The sequence below is a fragment of the Halichoerus grypus genome, chromosome 11, assembly GCF_964656455.1.
Source record: "Halichoerus grypus chromosome 11, mHalGry1.hap1.1, whole genome shotgun sequence".
Lineage (NCBI taxonomy): Eukaryota > Metazoa > Chordata > Mammalia > Carnivora > Phocidae > Halichoerus > Halichoerus grypus.
This window is the reverse complement of record NC_135722.1, coordinates 110916143-110932461: the sequence shown is the minus strand read 5'-3', so window position 1 is coordinate 110932461 and position 16319 is coordinate 110916143. Positions and strand designations below refer to the sequence as shown.

Genomic DNA, 16319 nt, shown 5'->3' with positions numbered 1-16319 from the left:
CGTGTTAGGTGCAGTAGACCACCTGTAGCTCAGGTAACCAACGCCATCACTCCGTTGTCCCATTTCACCGAGGACCAGAAGCTTAGGCAGCGTGGGACGGTCCCCTGCTGCGTCCACAATGAGCACCACGCCCATCCGTGAACGCTGCACTCTGCTGGCCCAGCCAATAACGGGTTAGTGCTCACTCCTAGATACGCAAGGCCTCAGTTTCTTCCATGGGACAAACAAAATACTGCACCGCGTAAGAACTTCCCGACGTCGAAGCAACTCCTGGCTTTTAAATGCACTAGGAAAAACGGCCGAATGAACTACAACACAATGCTTTTTCACCCCCAGACTGTAGCATACGTCCTAACTTCAGACAGGTTAACGGGGGGAAAGTCAAAACAACGTGTAGACTCAGTGCGGGATCTTCTCTGTGCCTGTGGAACAGACTCTGGGTGGGGTGAGTCTGCTGCCCCCGGGCAGCATGCCGTGGCCGTGAGCTCACAGAAGTTAAAATGACATGCTGTGTAGTCACAGCAACTTAAAATGAAAACACAACTTACCTGCTTCACTATTTTATAGCCTCATTTACATCAATAAACATTGATACTATGAAAAAAGTGGCATTGAATTCACTGATCAGAATGTACCTTCTGTTTAACTGGTGAAATTCACCAAAAACACGATAAATACTTCTAGAAACACAGAGGGATATCTAACAAGTTAACTCTAGTCTGTTTCCTTAGTGGGTTGATCTAAAGAATGTTTCCAAATATGCTGGCAAAACACCTTGATACTCTTTGAAAGTGAGTTTGTTAAAGTCTGGTGTTTTTTAGTTTGATGATAAATTTGAGAAATACTTTCATGTTCTGTTCCCTCCTGGAAACTCATAACGAGCACCAACATCTCCAAGCCTTCGAGAATTCTTTAGTAAAGTAAGCTGTTTCACTTTGTTAAATCAGTTCCAGATCTGTCTGACGTGTAAAGTTCGTGTGTGTCCTCTGGAGAGTAGTCATTCTGGGGAGTCTATGCTATGTTAACAGTCAAAACAATGAATTGGCTCTTGTACTCCAGTAACAGTCAAAAAGCCCAAAAGGACTCAGAAACAGAAGCTAGGAGATGAGCCCTCCAAGACCTACAGGCCCATGGAAGGGGCGCATGTGGTCCCTCGAGGGAGCCTTGTTGGTAAGATGATGACATCTGTTAACTCATTTGTAACGAGTTATCAGAGAAAACGAGACTGCATTAGAATTTAAAACCATGTTTCTAGCAAGGATACACCTCCGTGCTGTGGGAAAGCACCAGGCGTACTGGCCGCACCTGCTGAGGCCTGAACGGGTGTTTCTTAAGCTTAGAGGCCTGAGTGAAAAGGGACAACGTGAGTAAATACAGCATTTTCATAGGCATGTGCATCCATTTGTGTTTGTAAGTAATGATCTGCTTTGGGCACAGGGTTAATGGGAATGTGATTCCTACACCTGGGGCCCTGTTGTGGCATTTCGTGGTGGTATTTAAGGAAATACAGAAATAACAAGTTCTGGGCAGTCAAAACTCACATGGTTCTATACCGAATGCCTCTTCTCGAATAGTACGTTCTGCATCCGATGTAAAGAATCGACAGAACTCCCAGTGTTAACACAATACCGCCAAGAAAGCTGCCAATATCAAATTTTGATCCTGGATTTCCTTTAGAATTAATAGTTGGTGTGACTAGAAGAAAACAAAAAATTGGCTTTAGTTGCTTTTAAACAACATCATCATTCTAATAAGCTGCCACTCTGAATTTCTAAGCAAGCCTAAAGCCTGCTTTGCTTTGGGTGACGGCTGGGTTCTGGGTCCCCCAGCTGATCCAGCACTTCTCCCCCACCCCACCCGCACACCTGCAGGTCTTCTCCCCATGTGCCCCCCCAGCTGCCTCCCCAGGGTTGCCGCCCCAGCATCTGAGGGTCTTTGTGCTGCTGGACCCCGACCTCCGACCACAGTCCCCAAGGCAGCACCATGTGGGGAATCTGTTTCCTTACTGGTCCTCGTAAGAGCTGATGCCTTCACCACAGGCCTGGGCACCACGGCGGTGATCCTGCCGCTGGATCCAGTCTGAATGGTTCTAACTGAAAATTCTCCTTTTGAATAAATTGGGGACTTCAACTGTTTTGACTTTTATCACATCAAAAACCCTTGAGACATTACAGTTGATTTCAGAACATAAACTATAGTAAGGAAACCGGAGTGGAAACCATAAAGCCTGCTGCTTGTGCTGATAAATGTAATCACGAGCTGACCTCTGAATACATGGAAAGGTCAGTGTTCAGGTTCTGAATTCGTGGTCTCCCAGGCGTTTTATCTGAGACGAATGCAAAGCGTGAACAGTGCTGGCTGTCCACAGTGCTTGCCCCTGAGACCACGTGAAGAGCTCGATGGCAGGAATGAGTGAGAACCACGCTAACCGCGATTGGGGTTTAGGAACCCCGGGGGCTGATGCTGCCTAGTTCTGCCGTGTACCCAGGGACCTGGAGGTCCAGGCAGGACACGTTTTCAAACCACATAATGACAGTTCCCTGCTAGGACACGTCCCCTACCGTCATCGTGTGGCCTCATTAAGTCGGAAACAAATTTTCCACAGGGACAAGCGCAGCAGGATCGATCCGCTGATGAATGCACTAGGACAGCCCGTCCGCATTTCTGTTTTTGTGGCACGGAATGACAGTGGGAATGCGGCACGGGACACCTGTGTTCAGCACAAACAGGGCGGCCTGGATACGTACTCGTTACGGATGAAGAAGCGGACGTGGCTGAGCTGTTGTGGGCGCTGCTGGTCACCGTGGCCGGCGTCGTCTGGGTTGCGTTCTGCGAAACTGAGCTGGTGTTAGTCCTGTTGGCGGGGCCTGTGGCTGTTGTAATTCGAGGTGTTGCCGTGACTGTCTCGTTCTTGGATGCAGAAGACTGTGGGGTCGTCGGCTGTCTCACGGTGCTGGTGGGCTGGCTCGTGTGGTTGGAGGTCACAGCGGTGACATTCTCTGCAAGAGGATTGAGAGACGTAAGCACTGGCGCGGAGGCTCAGGGAATCAGGACCCAGTCTCGGTGGCCTTCGTGGTCGGTACAGCACCCCAGGATGCTGAGCTGGCGACGCCAGCACTTTTACAACCACCCAGGATCTCAGACGGCAAACGACCCTGCGGGGTCCCCGCCGCGCTTCCACGAAGCTAGGAACTTGTGGAAGATAGGAAGGAACCCAGAGAACCGTGTTCCTTCAGGACAAGGACCGAGTCCTAACCATCGCTGTGGGGACCTCCCACCGCCGTCCTGCCCCGTGTCTGGCGAGCGGACAGACGGACGGAGGAAGGGTTTTTCACGGCGTAGTTTCTGTGCCACCTTCCCCGGAGCTTCGGATGAGCGAGCGTGCGTTGACCCCCCCGCGGGCTGGGGCCCCGCTTCTCTGGGAGGGTCAAGGCTGCGTCCTACCGTGCGCTGGGACGCCACCTGCTGGTGAAGGCTTCCTAACTCCCAACGCCTGGCCCAGCGCCTCCGTTCACGAACCTGACGTGCAGGTTTGCGTGCAAAGGAGCAGCTACCGGTCCTGTCACGACTCCCCGAAGAGCCTGAAGAGAAGACTCCTCGCTTAGCCATGTGTGTACATATCAGCCAGGCTGTGCCCGAAAGCCAGCTTGCTTCACGTGGTACCTGCTCCCTGACGTCACCACCTCACCCCTTTCCAGCCACGGGTGCCTTAGTCCCTGCAATCTAGTCGATGCTCTCTTTGCCCCTTTAAGTGAACGCGCGGATCCCTGCGTTTGTTTCTGCGTGTCCGAGCATCCTTGCAGGCTCACTGGTCCCCTCCGCTGCCCGCGTCAGCCCGGTTCCCTCTGGCTGTCCTGCCCCAGCGGCTCCGTCCCGCACCCGCACTGCTTGCTTCCTGTACCAACTCCCCATCTTCCAGTAATTTTGGACTTTTTCTTGAAAGACTTTTGGTACTTTTTTTTCTTTTTTCAGTTTAACTGTAAGGCTGATTAGTGCTGCTTATTTGCCTGTCAGATTTTACTATTCAGATTCCTTACAAGTTTCCTCAACTTGGGGTCCCTACTGTATGGTCTCACCCACAGAGTATTATCTAGTTTTTAAAAAAGGCCAGAGGAATACCTTTGTACAATACAGACCAATAAATCACAGTTATTCCAAGTAGAGGATACGAATGATACACACCTGAACCCACCTGAGTGCTCTCTGTAGAGATGATACACTTTAGAAGGGAAGTACCCCTCCTTGAGCCAGTGCATGGCTGCTACCGTAGGGAAACAGAGCAGAGAACCAGGACTTATGTCACAGCTTCAGAATGAGCTTTGCAGAGCAAAACAATGAACACAGCGTGCTTCTGGACGCGGCGCACACGCGAGCGCGCACACGTGAGCCCGCTCCCCTCTCTCGGCCGGAAGAAGTTCCTCGAGCTACTGGACAGAGTCGCAGGGGTAGAAGTAGGGAGCTGCAGTAGGTTTATCCAAATACGAAAATCCAACGCATGTGTTAGAGAAACAAGCAGCTCAGCATTTCTACAAATTGACAGAACAGCAAGTAAGTTCTGTATTAAACCATGTCACGACGTGTCGACGCGTGAACTGCGATCCAGGGAAGCTCCTGAGGCCAGTGCTCACATCCACGAACGCGACGCCCTTGCCTGGGATTCGAGTGCCAGCTTGTCCGCACCCCTCTGCGAACAACGCCATCCCTCCCGCCCCAGCCCTGACTCTGCCTGCACCCCAGCCGGGCCGCGCCCCCCAGCCTGGGGTGCAGGTGAGGGAGGCAGGTGGGCAGGGAAGGGCGGCAGCAGGTACAGAGCAAGTCACCAGGATGCACCGCGTGGCGCGGGGAACGCATCTGAAGGCTGCGGAGGGTCAATCTTAGAGGTGGTCATCACAAGGAAGAAAAACCGTCCCTGCATATGGCCCACACTGTCTACTGGACTCCTTGTGGTCCCCTCGCAGTATTCACAAATGCTGACGCGCGGCGGGTCCCTGAGACCAAGAGATGTCGCGTGTCAATTACATCTCCGTTAGAAAAGTACTAAAAGCAAATCAAGCAGCGCCTGTCAAGGCACCAAGAGGGCAGGTAGCGGGAGAGCGTCGGCGGCCACGTGTCCACTCCCACCTCTGCCCACGAAGGACAGAGATGCCCTGACGTCAAGCCCGGCTGCCCCGAGAGCTTTTGAGGGGACAGAGACTGGAAAGGACTCTGGCCTGACGCGTCCTTCTCAAGGTGCCGGGGCTGGTGTGTCTCCACCTGTCAGTGAAGTTTAAACGGCTGAACTGGGAGAAGACTATACGCTGACGGCCAAGGTGCTCGTTCCCCACGAACCACATCAGGCTGCGCGGGAGACCGCCGCACGGGGTGGCCCTCCACGACCGCCTCAGGACAGAGTTCCGCACGACGGGGCGACGGCGACCAGCAGGGAGGCCGAGCGCCGAAAGTGGGGGCCCAGGGTGTGTGGAGGGAGGGTCGGCGGGGGGACAGGCCCCCGCGGCAGGAACCACGGGTGCACCTCTGCCCCATGCAGACGTCCCAGCCTTCCCTCAGACGCTCATCTCGTCAGGGTCACAATCAGCAGGAGTGGGGGGACAAAGGCAGAGCACAGACGAAAGCCCAACAACGCCCACTCCCCGCTGCAAGCCGCCAATCGGGCAGCAGGCCGCGGCGGGCACGGGAGAAACCCTCAGCTTGGCTGGCCGCAGAGGTTTAGTATTTCGGGGTTATTCTGGAAAGCAGAGCACCCTATATATGACTGTCGACTGTCGGTAAGCGGACATGAGGAGGCCAACCCCTCGGCTGGAGCAGGGGAGGGGCGTGGCGGACCCGCAGCTACCGGGGCTCAGGTCAGGGAGGAGCTGCGTCCTCCAACACTCGTGCTGAAATCCGGCTCCCCAGCACCTTACGACGTGACCTTAGTCTGGAGACAGGATCTTGACGAAGGGATGGAGTTAAAGTGAGGTCCTTAGGAGGGGCCTTATGAAGAGGGAAATGGGTCACGGGTGCCCTTGTTAGCTGGGGAACGCGTACACGCACACACGAGATGCCACGTGGGGTGAAAGCCACGGGTGCCAACAAGCCACCACCAGCCAGGCCGGGGCGCGCCTGCTTGGTGGCCGGGGAGGTCACGGGGGGCTGCGCTCGCAGCACCGTGCCTGTGCCAGGGAAACGCCGACGGTTCACCCCTTCTTGGGATAAACGGATCTCCCCTCGAGAGCCGCACCCGAGGTCCCCCCACGGGTGTCTGCAGGGCCACCCCACTGCCCTCGGAGCCATATCAGAGGAAGAGCATGCTGCCTCTTCCTCGGTTCTTTGAGGCAATTACCCAAAAAGAGAAGCCAGGCCCGTTTCCACGACACACGTACGGACTTTCTTGAGAGTCTCCGTTTATTCCTGTCCTGTTACTGCTCCGCTTTCCTTACGCCTGCAGCCTCGGGTCCAGAAACACCTAAGTGCCGTTTTCCCCCTTCAACCTGAAGATTTCGAGGTTAGGGGTGACGGTTTCTTTTCATCAGGGCATCAAATACACACTTACACTGGGGCTGAAATGCACAGGAAGTAGTTATTATTAAATATGGGGTGGTAGTATCTTTCCAGTCCTGTTCCCGTTGTCGGACATACTGTGCTACTGAAGACGGCGTGAATTTCTGGTGGGACTCTGAGCACAGCCTGCAGCCTGCGCAAACCACGGACGACCGCAGGCGTGCGGCCCCGGGAGTACTCTGCACACGGAGAACCTCCTTCCTCTAGAAAGCAACAACGAACAGCACTTCACTCCCAGGTGCATTATCTAGAAGCGGGGGCCTTCCCTCCCTGCACAGACAGGACGCTCATTCCAAAAATTCTAAATTCTAATGACCTGCGGACCAAAAATCCACAGAACTGAAAAATCTAGATTAAAACAGGATCTAAGAGGAAACTGGGCTTTAAAAAATAAAAACTGTCATCATAAAGAAGTGTGCTTTCTCTGAAAATCAAATATATTTTACAAGTTCCTAAGTTAAAATTCCAAAAGGGAAACCAACTGTATCCACCAACACAGAAACATAACTGGGGTGTTTTAAATAAGGTCTCGTGTATCGGTGATGGGCTGTTCGTCCCAGCGCCGCGCGGGGAACAGCTGAGCAGAGCCAGGAGCGCAATGTCCCCGCTTTAGCCCGAGGCCTCGCCCGTTCTGCTCCCGGTTAGTCACCCCGCTAACGACAAAAAAGGCACGGATCACAGTCAAAGGGCATCCGCAAGAACAGTAATTTCCCTCTCTTCCTGCTCTGTGGCACACAACTCCCCAGCACACCCTGGCCCCGCGCGCCCCCGGCCCCCGGCCCCCGGCTGCCCCCCAGCACACTCTGGCCCCGCACGCCCCCGGTCCCCGGCTGCCCCCCAGCACACTCCAGCCCCCGCGCCCCGCGCGCCCCCAGCACACTCCGGCCCCACGTGCCCCCGGCCGCCCCCCAGCACACTCTGGCCCCACGTGCCCCCGGCCGCCCCCCAGCACACTCCAGCCCCCGCGCCCCCGGCCCTGCACCAGCGTGCTCCCAGGCTCTGCACACACACAGACCACGCAATCCTTACCCGCCGGGAGCTCACGGTCCAGGCAAGGTGCAAACAGCGCACTCATGTTGGGACTTCCATTTCCTTCCAGGCATCACCCTTTTCATTTAACATGTTTTTCATTTTTCAGACTTCTTCATTGTGTTATTATTAAACAACAATGTATCTTCATTTTTTAGAGAGAGCACGTACGGGGGGCAGGCAGAGGGAGGGAGAGAATCTCAAGCAGACTCCCCGCTCAGCGTGGAGCCCGACGTAGGACTCGATCCCAGGACCCTGAGATCATGACCTGAGCCGAAATCAAGAGTGGGCCGCTTACTGGACTGAACCACCTACGCGCCCCCCAAACTACTGTATCGTATTTTGTTTTTTTCAATGGAAGTAGCTGGTTGTCACCTGCACATACTCCTCTTGGATTTTCATTTTCCTCCATACCGTGCGAGCACGACTGCGGGCGAACGCCCTCACTTCCCACCCGCACGCTGGACCGTCCAGCACCCAGAGGGCAGATCCCGCCGCGGCGCACCAGGCCCAGTCTCCCCAGCAGGTGCATCTGCTCGCCTTCCCCTCACGTGCAGCTCATCTCTGCGCTTGGTTCCTGCTCCTTCCTGGGCCTGCCGTGCTCCCTCAGCCTAGTCCAGCTCTGCTCCTGTCCAAGGCCCCACTAGAGAGCACACCCACTGGACATTAAATGCACGAAATAGGCCACCGACAAGATGCAGATCATCAGACAGTAAGAAAGAAGCCCATGAACCGTTTGTTTACAAGCGACAAGAAACTGGACCAGCCTGGAGAGCGAAAGCGCAGAAGTTACCACAAACCAGTAACCGACCCGGACCGGGCAGTGAGTAGTCCCGGCTCCACGTGGCATCGCAGCAGAGCCCGGCACCTCCTCCCACAGACTGAATCTGCAGGGACCCACAGAACAATGTCCTCTGGAAACACTCCCCCAACTAGGTGAGCAACTCTACACATGGAGCAAAGCAGAGAACACCCGCAAGGAAGCAAGCTTGCCATGAGCTCCCCGCCAGCACAGTGACCCCCAGTCACAAGGGAACTCCCAACCCCTCCCGGAGCCACACATCGGGCACTCCAACCTGCACACCTGCCCTGGGAGCCGAGCCCTCAGGCCCACCAGACCCACAGGGAACTGCAAGCGGCTCATGTGCTCAGTGTCGCTCACCCCGGGGACAAGCCCAGAGGCAGCCGAGTGACAGGTGCCCACACTTTATGTCAAAGAGGCTCCCCTGCTCACCTTCAAGTGCTGGCCTGAAAGGCAGGCATGGAAGTTAACACACATCTAGGGGCCTGATGGGTCCTCTCTAGGGGTGGAGGTGCACTCCCCCTCTGCTGCACTCCAGCCCCCAGTATCTCAGGAGAGGACCCTATGCCCTCCCCCCCATGCTGGCCTGGTGGCCAGGGGGATGGCATTCCTGGGTCCGATGGCTGTAAAGACTGGAAAGGCAGTTCCGGGCAGACTGGCACCCCAGGGCGCTGCACGCACAGCAGACAAACTCTCCTCGTACTTCTGTGAAAGAGACCCGTTCCCTTGGGCTCGGGCACCCTCGTGCTCTGTCTGCCTCCCTCCAGGTCACTGGCATCTCGTGGGAAGGAGCTTGAACACTTGCCTAGCTGCTGCATTTTTGCAATTCTTGCCCAGAGGACACCTCCAGATCGCCTGACTGGGGGCCAGCGAGACTTCCGCATCAGTCTCTGTGTGCGCTGGCATGCTTCCAATGCCGGCGGCCGAGGACGTGGCTTACGGTCAGCCTGAGTCTAGGTGCCGGGACTGTCCCCTACAGTGACGGGCTGGGCACAGCCTCAGCTCCCGGGAGCCATTAGAAACAAGAGAGCGTGCGTAATAATCACAAAGTTTTGAAAGACAACCAAACTAGGGCAGTACTGAGTGATAAGGTTCATCTGCTCCATGAGGCCACCCCTTCAAGAATGAGAGGCGCCTGTTTCATCTAATGCACAGAAACCAACACAGTGTAAAGGGTAATGAAGGAATAGGAGTATATTCCAAATTAAACAACAAAACCTCAGAAAAAGTTCTTAATGAAATGGAGATAATTTACCTGATGAAGAGTTCAAAATAACGGTCAAAAAGATGCTCCCTGAACCTGGTAGAGGAATGGAGGAACACAGTGGGAACTTCAATGGAGAAAGAGAGTATAAGAAAGTGCCAAGGAGAAGCCACATTGCTGAAGAACACAGCAGCTGGTCTGAAAAATGCACTAGACGGGGCCCCACGGCCAACCCGATTCTGCAGAAGAAAGTATCAGTGGAACTCACCCAGACAGAGAAGCAAAAAGAAAAAAGAATGAAAAAAATTGAAGAGAGCTTAAGGGACTCATGGGGCAACATCAAGCAAAGCAATGTTCACATTACAGGAGCCCCAGAAGAAAGAGAAAGAAAGGAGCAGAAAATTTAAAGAAATCATGGCTGAAAACTTCCCTGACTTGGGGAAGAAAACAGACATCCAGGTCCAGGATGCACAGAGTTCCAAATAAGAGGAAACCACAGAGATTCACACCAAGACACATTATAATTAAAACATGAAGCATTAGGGCGCCTGGGTGGCTCAATCGTTAAGCGTCTGCCTTCGGCTCAGGTCTTGATCCCGGGGTCCTGGGATCGAGCCCCACATCGGGCTCCCTGCTCAGTGGGGAGCCTGCTTCTCCCTCTGCCATTCCCCCTGCTTGTGTTCCCTCTCTCGCTGTCTCTCTCTCTGTCAAATAAATAAAATCTTAAAAAAAAAAAAATGAAGCATTAAATAAAGGAGAGACGATTAAGAGCAGCAGGAGAAAAACAACTGGTTATATACAATGGCAGCCCCCCACAAGACAATCAGATTTTTCAGCAGAAACTCTGCAGGCCAGAAGAGAGGGGCACGATATATTCTAAGTGCTCAAAGAAAAAACTTCCAACCAGGAATGCTCGATCTGCAAAGTTGTCACTTGGAAATGAAGAATTTTCCAGAAAAGCAAAAGCTCAAGTAGTTTATCACAACCAGACTGGCCTTACAAGAAACATTAAAGGGATTTTTTAAGCCCAAACAAAAAGGTGCTGATTAGTAACAGGAAAACATATGAAAGAATAAAGGTACAATTCAGATGAATCTAATGTTGTAAAGGTGGTAGATTCATGACTTATAAAGCCATATGAAGGTTAAAAGACAAAAGCAATAAAAGTAGAACCACGGTAATTAGTTAAGGATATACAGTATGAAAGATGTAATGTGACAAAGTCATAAAACACTGGGGGAGGGAGAATAGAAATGTATTCAGAAGGTATTCAAACGTAAGGGATCATCAACTTAAGAAAGACTGTTCTAAATGGAAGTTGTTATATCCTATCCAAATCTCATGGTAACTGCAAAGCAATGAACTACGGTAGATGCACAGACAAGAGAAAGGAATCTAAGCAAACCACTAAAGAAACTCATCACACCACAGAAAGATTAGGAGAAGAGAGGAAGAGCAAAACAGCCAGAAGAAAAAGAACAACATGGCAATAAGTACATACCTATTGACAATTACTTTAAATGCAATGGACTAAATTCTACAAAAGAAAGAGAGGCTGAATAGATAAAATAACAAGATCCATCTATATGCTGCCTACAAGAGACTTCAGACCCAAAGACACATACTGAAAGTGAAGGGATGGAAAAGATATTCCATGCAAAGGGAAAACAAAAGAAGGCTGAGACAGCTATACTTCTATCAGACAAAAGAGACTTTTTTTTTTTTTTTTAAGTAGGCTCCATTTTCCAATGTGGGGCTGGAACTCATGACCCTGAGATTAAGAGTCACATTCTCTACCAACTGAGCCAGCCAGGCACCCCCAAAATAGATTTTAAAACAAACAATAAGACACAAAGAGGCATTAAAGAGGTCAGTCCAATCAAGAGCATAAAACATTTGTATATATGTATGCATCCAACACAGAGAACTGAAATGTGTAAAGCAAATATTAATAGATCAAAAGGGAGAAATAGAAACAATAATAGCAGGGGACTTTAAAACCCTATTTTCATTAAGATAGATCGCTAGGGGACACCTGGGTGGCTCAGTCGGTTGCACATCAGACTCTTGGTTTCCACTCAGGTGATGATCTTGGGGTTATGGGATTGAGCCCTGAATCGGGCTCTGTGCTCAGTGGAGAGTCTGCTTGAGATTCTCTCTCTCTCTTTCTCCCTCTCTGTCTCCCCCCCATCCCCGCACTCTCTCTCTAAAATAAATAAATGAATCTTTAAAAAAAAAGATTAGACAGAAAAATAAAAAAAAATATTGACCTTAAACAATACATTAGACTAAATGGACTTCACAGACATACATAGAACATTCCCTCCTAAAGCAACAGAATACACATTCTTCTTAAGTGCACATGGGACATTCTCCAGAATAGATATTATCTTAGACCACAAAACTAGTCTTAATAAATTAGAAAAAAAAATCATACCGAGCATATTTTCCAACCGCGATGGTATGAAACTAGAAATCAATTAAGAAAAGAAAACTAGAAATTCACAAATACATGAAGTTTAAACAACACTCTACCTAACAACCAATGGTCCAAAGAAGAAATCAAAAGGGAAATCAAAATATACCTTGTGACAAATGCAAGTACAATATACCAAAACTTATGGGATGCAGCAAAAGCAGCTCTGCGTGAAAAGTTTATAGAGATAAATGTCTACCTCAAGAGACAAGAAAGATCTCAAACAACCTAACTTCATATCTCAAGCAACTAGAGAAAGAACAAAGCCCAAAGTTGGTAGAAGAAAGGAAACAAAAAGATCACAGTGGAAATAAAAATCAAAGAGACTGAAAAGACCAATGAAACAAAGAACTGCTTCTTTGAAGGGATGATCAAAATTGACAAACTTTTAGCTAGACTCCCCAAGAAAAAAAGGACTGAAATAAAATCAGAAATCAAAGAGATGTTATAATGGAGACCACAGAATTACAAAGAACCACAAAAGACTACTAGGAAAAATTAAATGCCAACAAAATGGACAACCTACAAGAAATGGATAAATTCCTAAAAACACAACTTTCTAAGACTGAATCATGAAGAAATAAGAGAATCTGAGCAGACCAGACCCATTACTTCTAAGGAGATTGAATCAGTAAACAAAAACCTCCCAAGAAACCAAAGTCCAGGACCAGACGGCTTCACTGGTGAGTTCTGCTCATAACAATCTTTCTCAAACTCTTTCAGAAATATAAGAGAAGGGAACACTTCCAAACACATTCTACCAGGCTAGCATTACCCTGATAAACAAAACCAGATCAGGATGTCACAAGCAAAGAAATGGAATGCCCAATATCCTTGATGAACATGGATGCAAAAATTCCCAACAAGGTATTAACAAACCATATTCATTAATCTATTAAAAGGATCCTACATCATGATCAAGTGACATTTATTTCAGGGATGCAAGGATGGTTCAGCATCTGCAAGTCAATGTGATCCACCACATGAACAAAATGAAGGTTAGAAATCTTACTATCATCTCAACAAATGCAGAAAATGCACTTGATAAAATTCAACATCTGTTTACAATAAAAATTCTCAACAAAGCAGGTATAGAGGGAATGTACCTCAACATAATAAAGGCCATATATGACAAACCCAGAGCAAACATTACACTCAATGGTGAAAAACCAAAAACTTCTATAAGCTCAGGAACAAGACAAGGACAACCCCTCTTGCCACTTTTTTTTTTTTTTGAGAGAGAGAGAGCATGAGCAGGGGGAGGGGCAGAGGGAGAAGCAGGCTCCCCGCCGAGCCAGGAGCCCAACGTGGGGCTCGATCCCAGGACCCCGGTATCACAACCCGAGCCGAAGGCAGACGCTCAACCATCTGAGCCACCCAGGCGCCCTCCCTCTTGCCACTTTTCTTCAACACAGTATTAAAAGCCATAGCCAGAGCAATTAGGCAAGAAAAATAAAAGGCAAATTGGAAAGGAAAAAGTAAAACCATCGCCATCTGCAGATGACACAATATTATATACAGAAAACCCCAAACATACCACCAAAATAACTGATGGAATAAATGAATTCAGTTAAGTTGCAGGATACAGACATCAGTGTCCCAAAATGTGTTGTGTTTCTAAACACTCACGAGGAGCCTCCAGAAGGCAAAGGAAGCCGTTGTATTTACAACTGCACCAGAAAGAATAAAATACCTAAGGAAAAACTTAACCAAGAAGGTGAACGACCTATATCCTGAAAACTCTAAATCACTGATGAAAGAAATTGGAGATGACACAAACGGAAAAATATTCCATGCTCAGGCACTGGAAGAATTAATAGTACTAAAAATCCATGCTACCCAAAGCTTTCTGTAATTCAACGCAATCCCACTCAAAATTCCAACGGCATGTCTCACAGAAATGGGAAATCCTGAAATTTGTATGGAACCACACAACACCCTTAAGAGCCAAAGTAACCCTGACAAAGAGAACAACGCTGGAGACATCATGCTCCCTAATTTCAAGCTATATTACAAATCTGCACAAATCCAGACAGCACGAGACTGGCATAAAAACAGACACACAGACCAACAGAACAGACCGCCCAGAAATAAACCCACGGACATACGGTCAATTACTATATGATAAAGGACTTAAGAGTCTACAATGGGGAAAACAGTCTCTTCCATAAATGGTGCTGGGCAAACCGAACCACTGTCTTACACCGTATATAAAAATTAACTTGAGATGGATTAAGGACTTAAATGTTAAGACTTAAATCATAAAACTCCTCGCACAAAACAGGCAGTAAGCTCCCTGACGTCAGGCGCAGCTATTGTTTGTGTGATTTGACACCAACAGCAAAGGCAACAAAAAAAACCCCCAAAATAAACAAATGGGACACATCAAACTTTAAAAAGCCTCTGCACAGCAAAGGAAACTATCAACAAATGAAAAGGCATCCTATTGAATGGGAGATACTTGCAAATCATCTGATAAGGGGTTAATATTCAAAATACATAAGTCATTCAACTCAAGAGCAAAAGAAAACAAACTATCCAATTAAAAAAACAGGTGGAGGGGGCGCCTGGGGGCCTCAGTCGTTAAGCGTCTGCCTTCGGCTCAGGTCATGATCCCAGGGTCCTGGGATCGAGCCCCATATCAGGCTCCCTGCTCAGTGGGAAGCCTGCTTCTCCCTCTCCCACTCCCCCTGCTTGTGCTCCCTCTCTCGCTGTGTCTCTCTCCGTCAAATAAATAAATAAAATCTTAAAAAAAAAAACAGGTGAAAGATACGAAGAGACGTTTTCCCACAGACACGCAGAAGGCCAAGAGACACGTGAAAAAATGCTCATCATCACCAATCATCAGGGAAACGCAAATCCAAACCACAAGGAGAGCCCACCTCACACCAGTCAGAATGGCTAAAATCAACAACACAGGAAATGACAGGTGTTGGCGGGGATGCGGAGAAAGGGGAACCCTCCTACACTGTTGGTGGGAATGCAAGCTGGTGCAGCCACTCTGGAAAACAGTATGGAGGTTCCTCAAAAAGTTAAAAGAAATATGATATGACCCAGAAAGTCCATTTCTAGTTATTTATCCTAAGATAACAAAAACCCTAACTTGAAAACAGATCTGCACTGCCATGTTTATGGCACCATTATTGACAGTAGCCAAGATATGGAGACCACCTAGGTGTCCATGGCTGATGAACGGATAAAGAAGAGGTGGTCTATATACAACAGAGTATTACGCAGCCATCAGAAAGGAAATCTTGCCATTTGTGACAACATGGATGGATCTTGAGGGTATTATGCTAAGAAATAAGTCAGAGAAAGACAAATACTATATGATTTCACTCCTATGTGAAATTAAAAAAACTAAGCTCACAGACATGATACATTGGTGGCTTCAAGAGGCGGGGGGGGGGGCTCTGGGGGGCAAAATGGATGAAGGGGGTCAAACGGTACAAACTTCCAGTTATAAAACAAGCAAGTCAAGGGGGTGTGATGCACAGTGTGGTAACTATAGTTAATAACACTGTATTGCATATCTGAAAGGTGCGAGAGTCAATCTTAACGTTTTTTCTTGTGATGAGAATTTTTAACTATGAATGGTGGCCAGTGTTGACAAGAGTCATTGTGATCATTTCACTGAACAAATATCAAATCCTCACATCATACACCTGCAATGCGTGTTTACTAATCATACTTCAAACCACGGTGATGACCCTATAATCATATGCAATAGTCCTTAAGACCAAAGTCATAACCAGACATGTTTTAAGAAAGAACATTTCATAAAAGGGTCAGCCCAGCAGGAAGCTCTATTTTATATATAACAGGAGAAACATATGAAGCAAAAACGAAAGACCCAATAGAGAGAAACAATCTATAGAACTGGAATTTTGGCAACTTGAGGGAAAAGAATGAGCAGAATAAAAAAATCAGTAAGATTTTATAATATTAACACACTTGACTTAATCAACAACATACACTTTTATCCAACTAAAATTCACATACTTTCCAAGAGCATATGGTACATTTAGCAAATAGGAACCTGAACTTCATCACAAAACAAGAGTCAATGACTTTCAAGGATTGAAAGAATATAAATTTTGGCCATTGTGAATTTAAACTAAAATCCACATTAAAAACATAACTACCCAGTTCCTAAAACATTAGAAATAGATACTTCTCAATTACCCATAGATTAAATTTTAAAAATCACAATATAAATTTTAAAACCTTTTGACAACGAACCTCCGACAATACCACAACTCTGAGCT

At 48.5% G+C, this 16319-nt stretch overlaps 1 protein-coding gene across 1 annotated transcript in view; it reads right to left on the bottom strand.

Annotated features, from left to right (window-relative positions):
- TMEM123 (transmembrane protein 123) overlaps positions 1-16319 on the bottom strand; it is a 58433-nt gene that overhangs the window by 2527 nt on the left and 39587 nt on the right. Inside the window, exons 3-4 of the mRNA XM_036068510.2 lie at positions 2748-2999; positions 1542-1695 (exon numbers count right to left, since the gene is read on the bottom strand). Of these exons, the coding sequence (XP_035924403.1) occupies positions 1542-1695; positions 2748-2999 (406 nt within the window). The remainder of the gene's footprint in view (positions 1-1541; positions 1696-2747; positions 3000-16319) is intronic.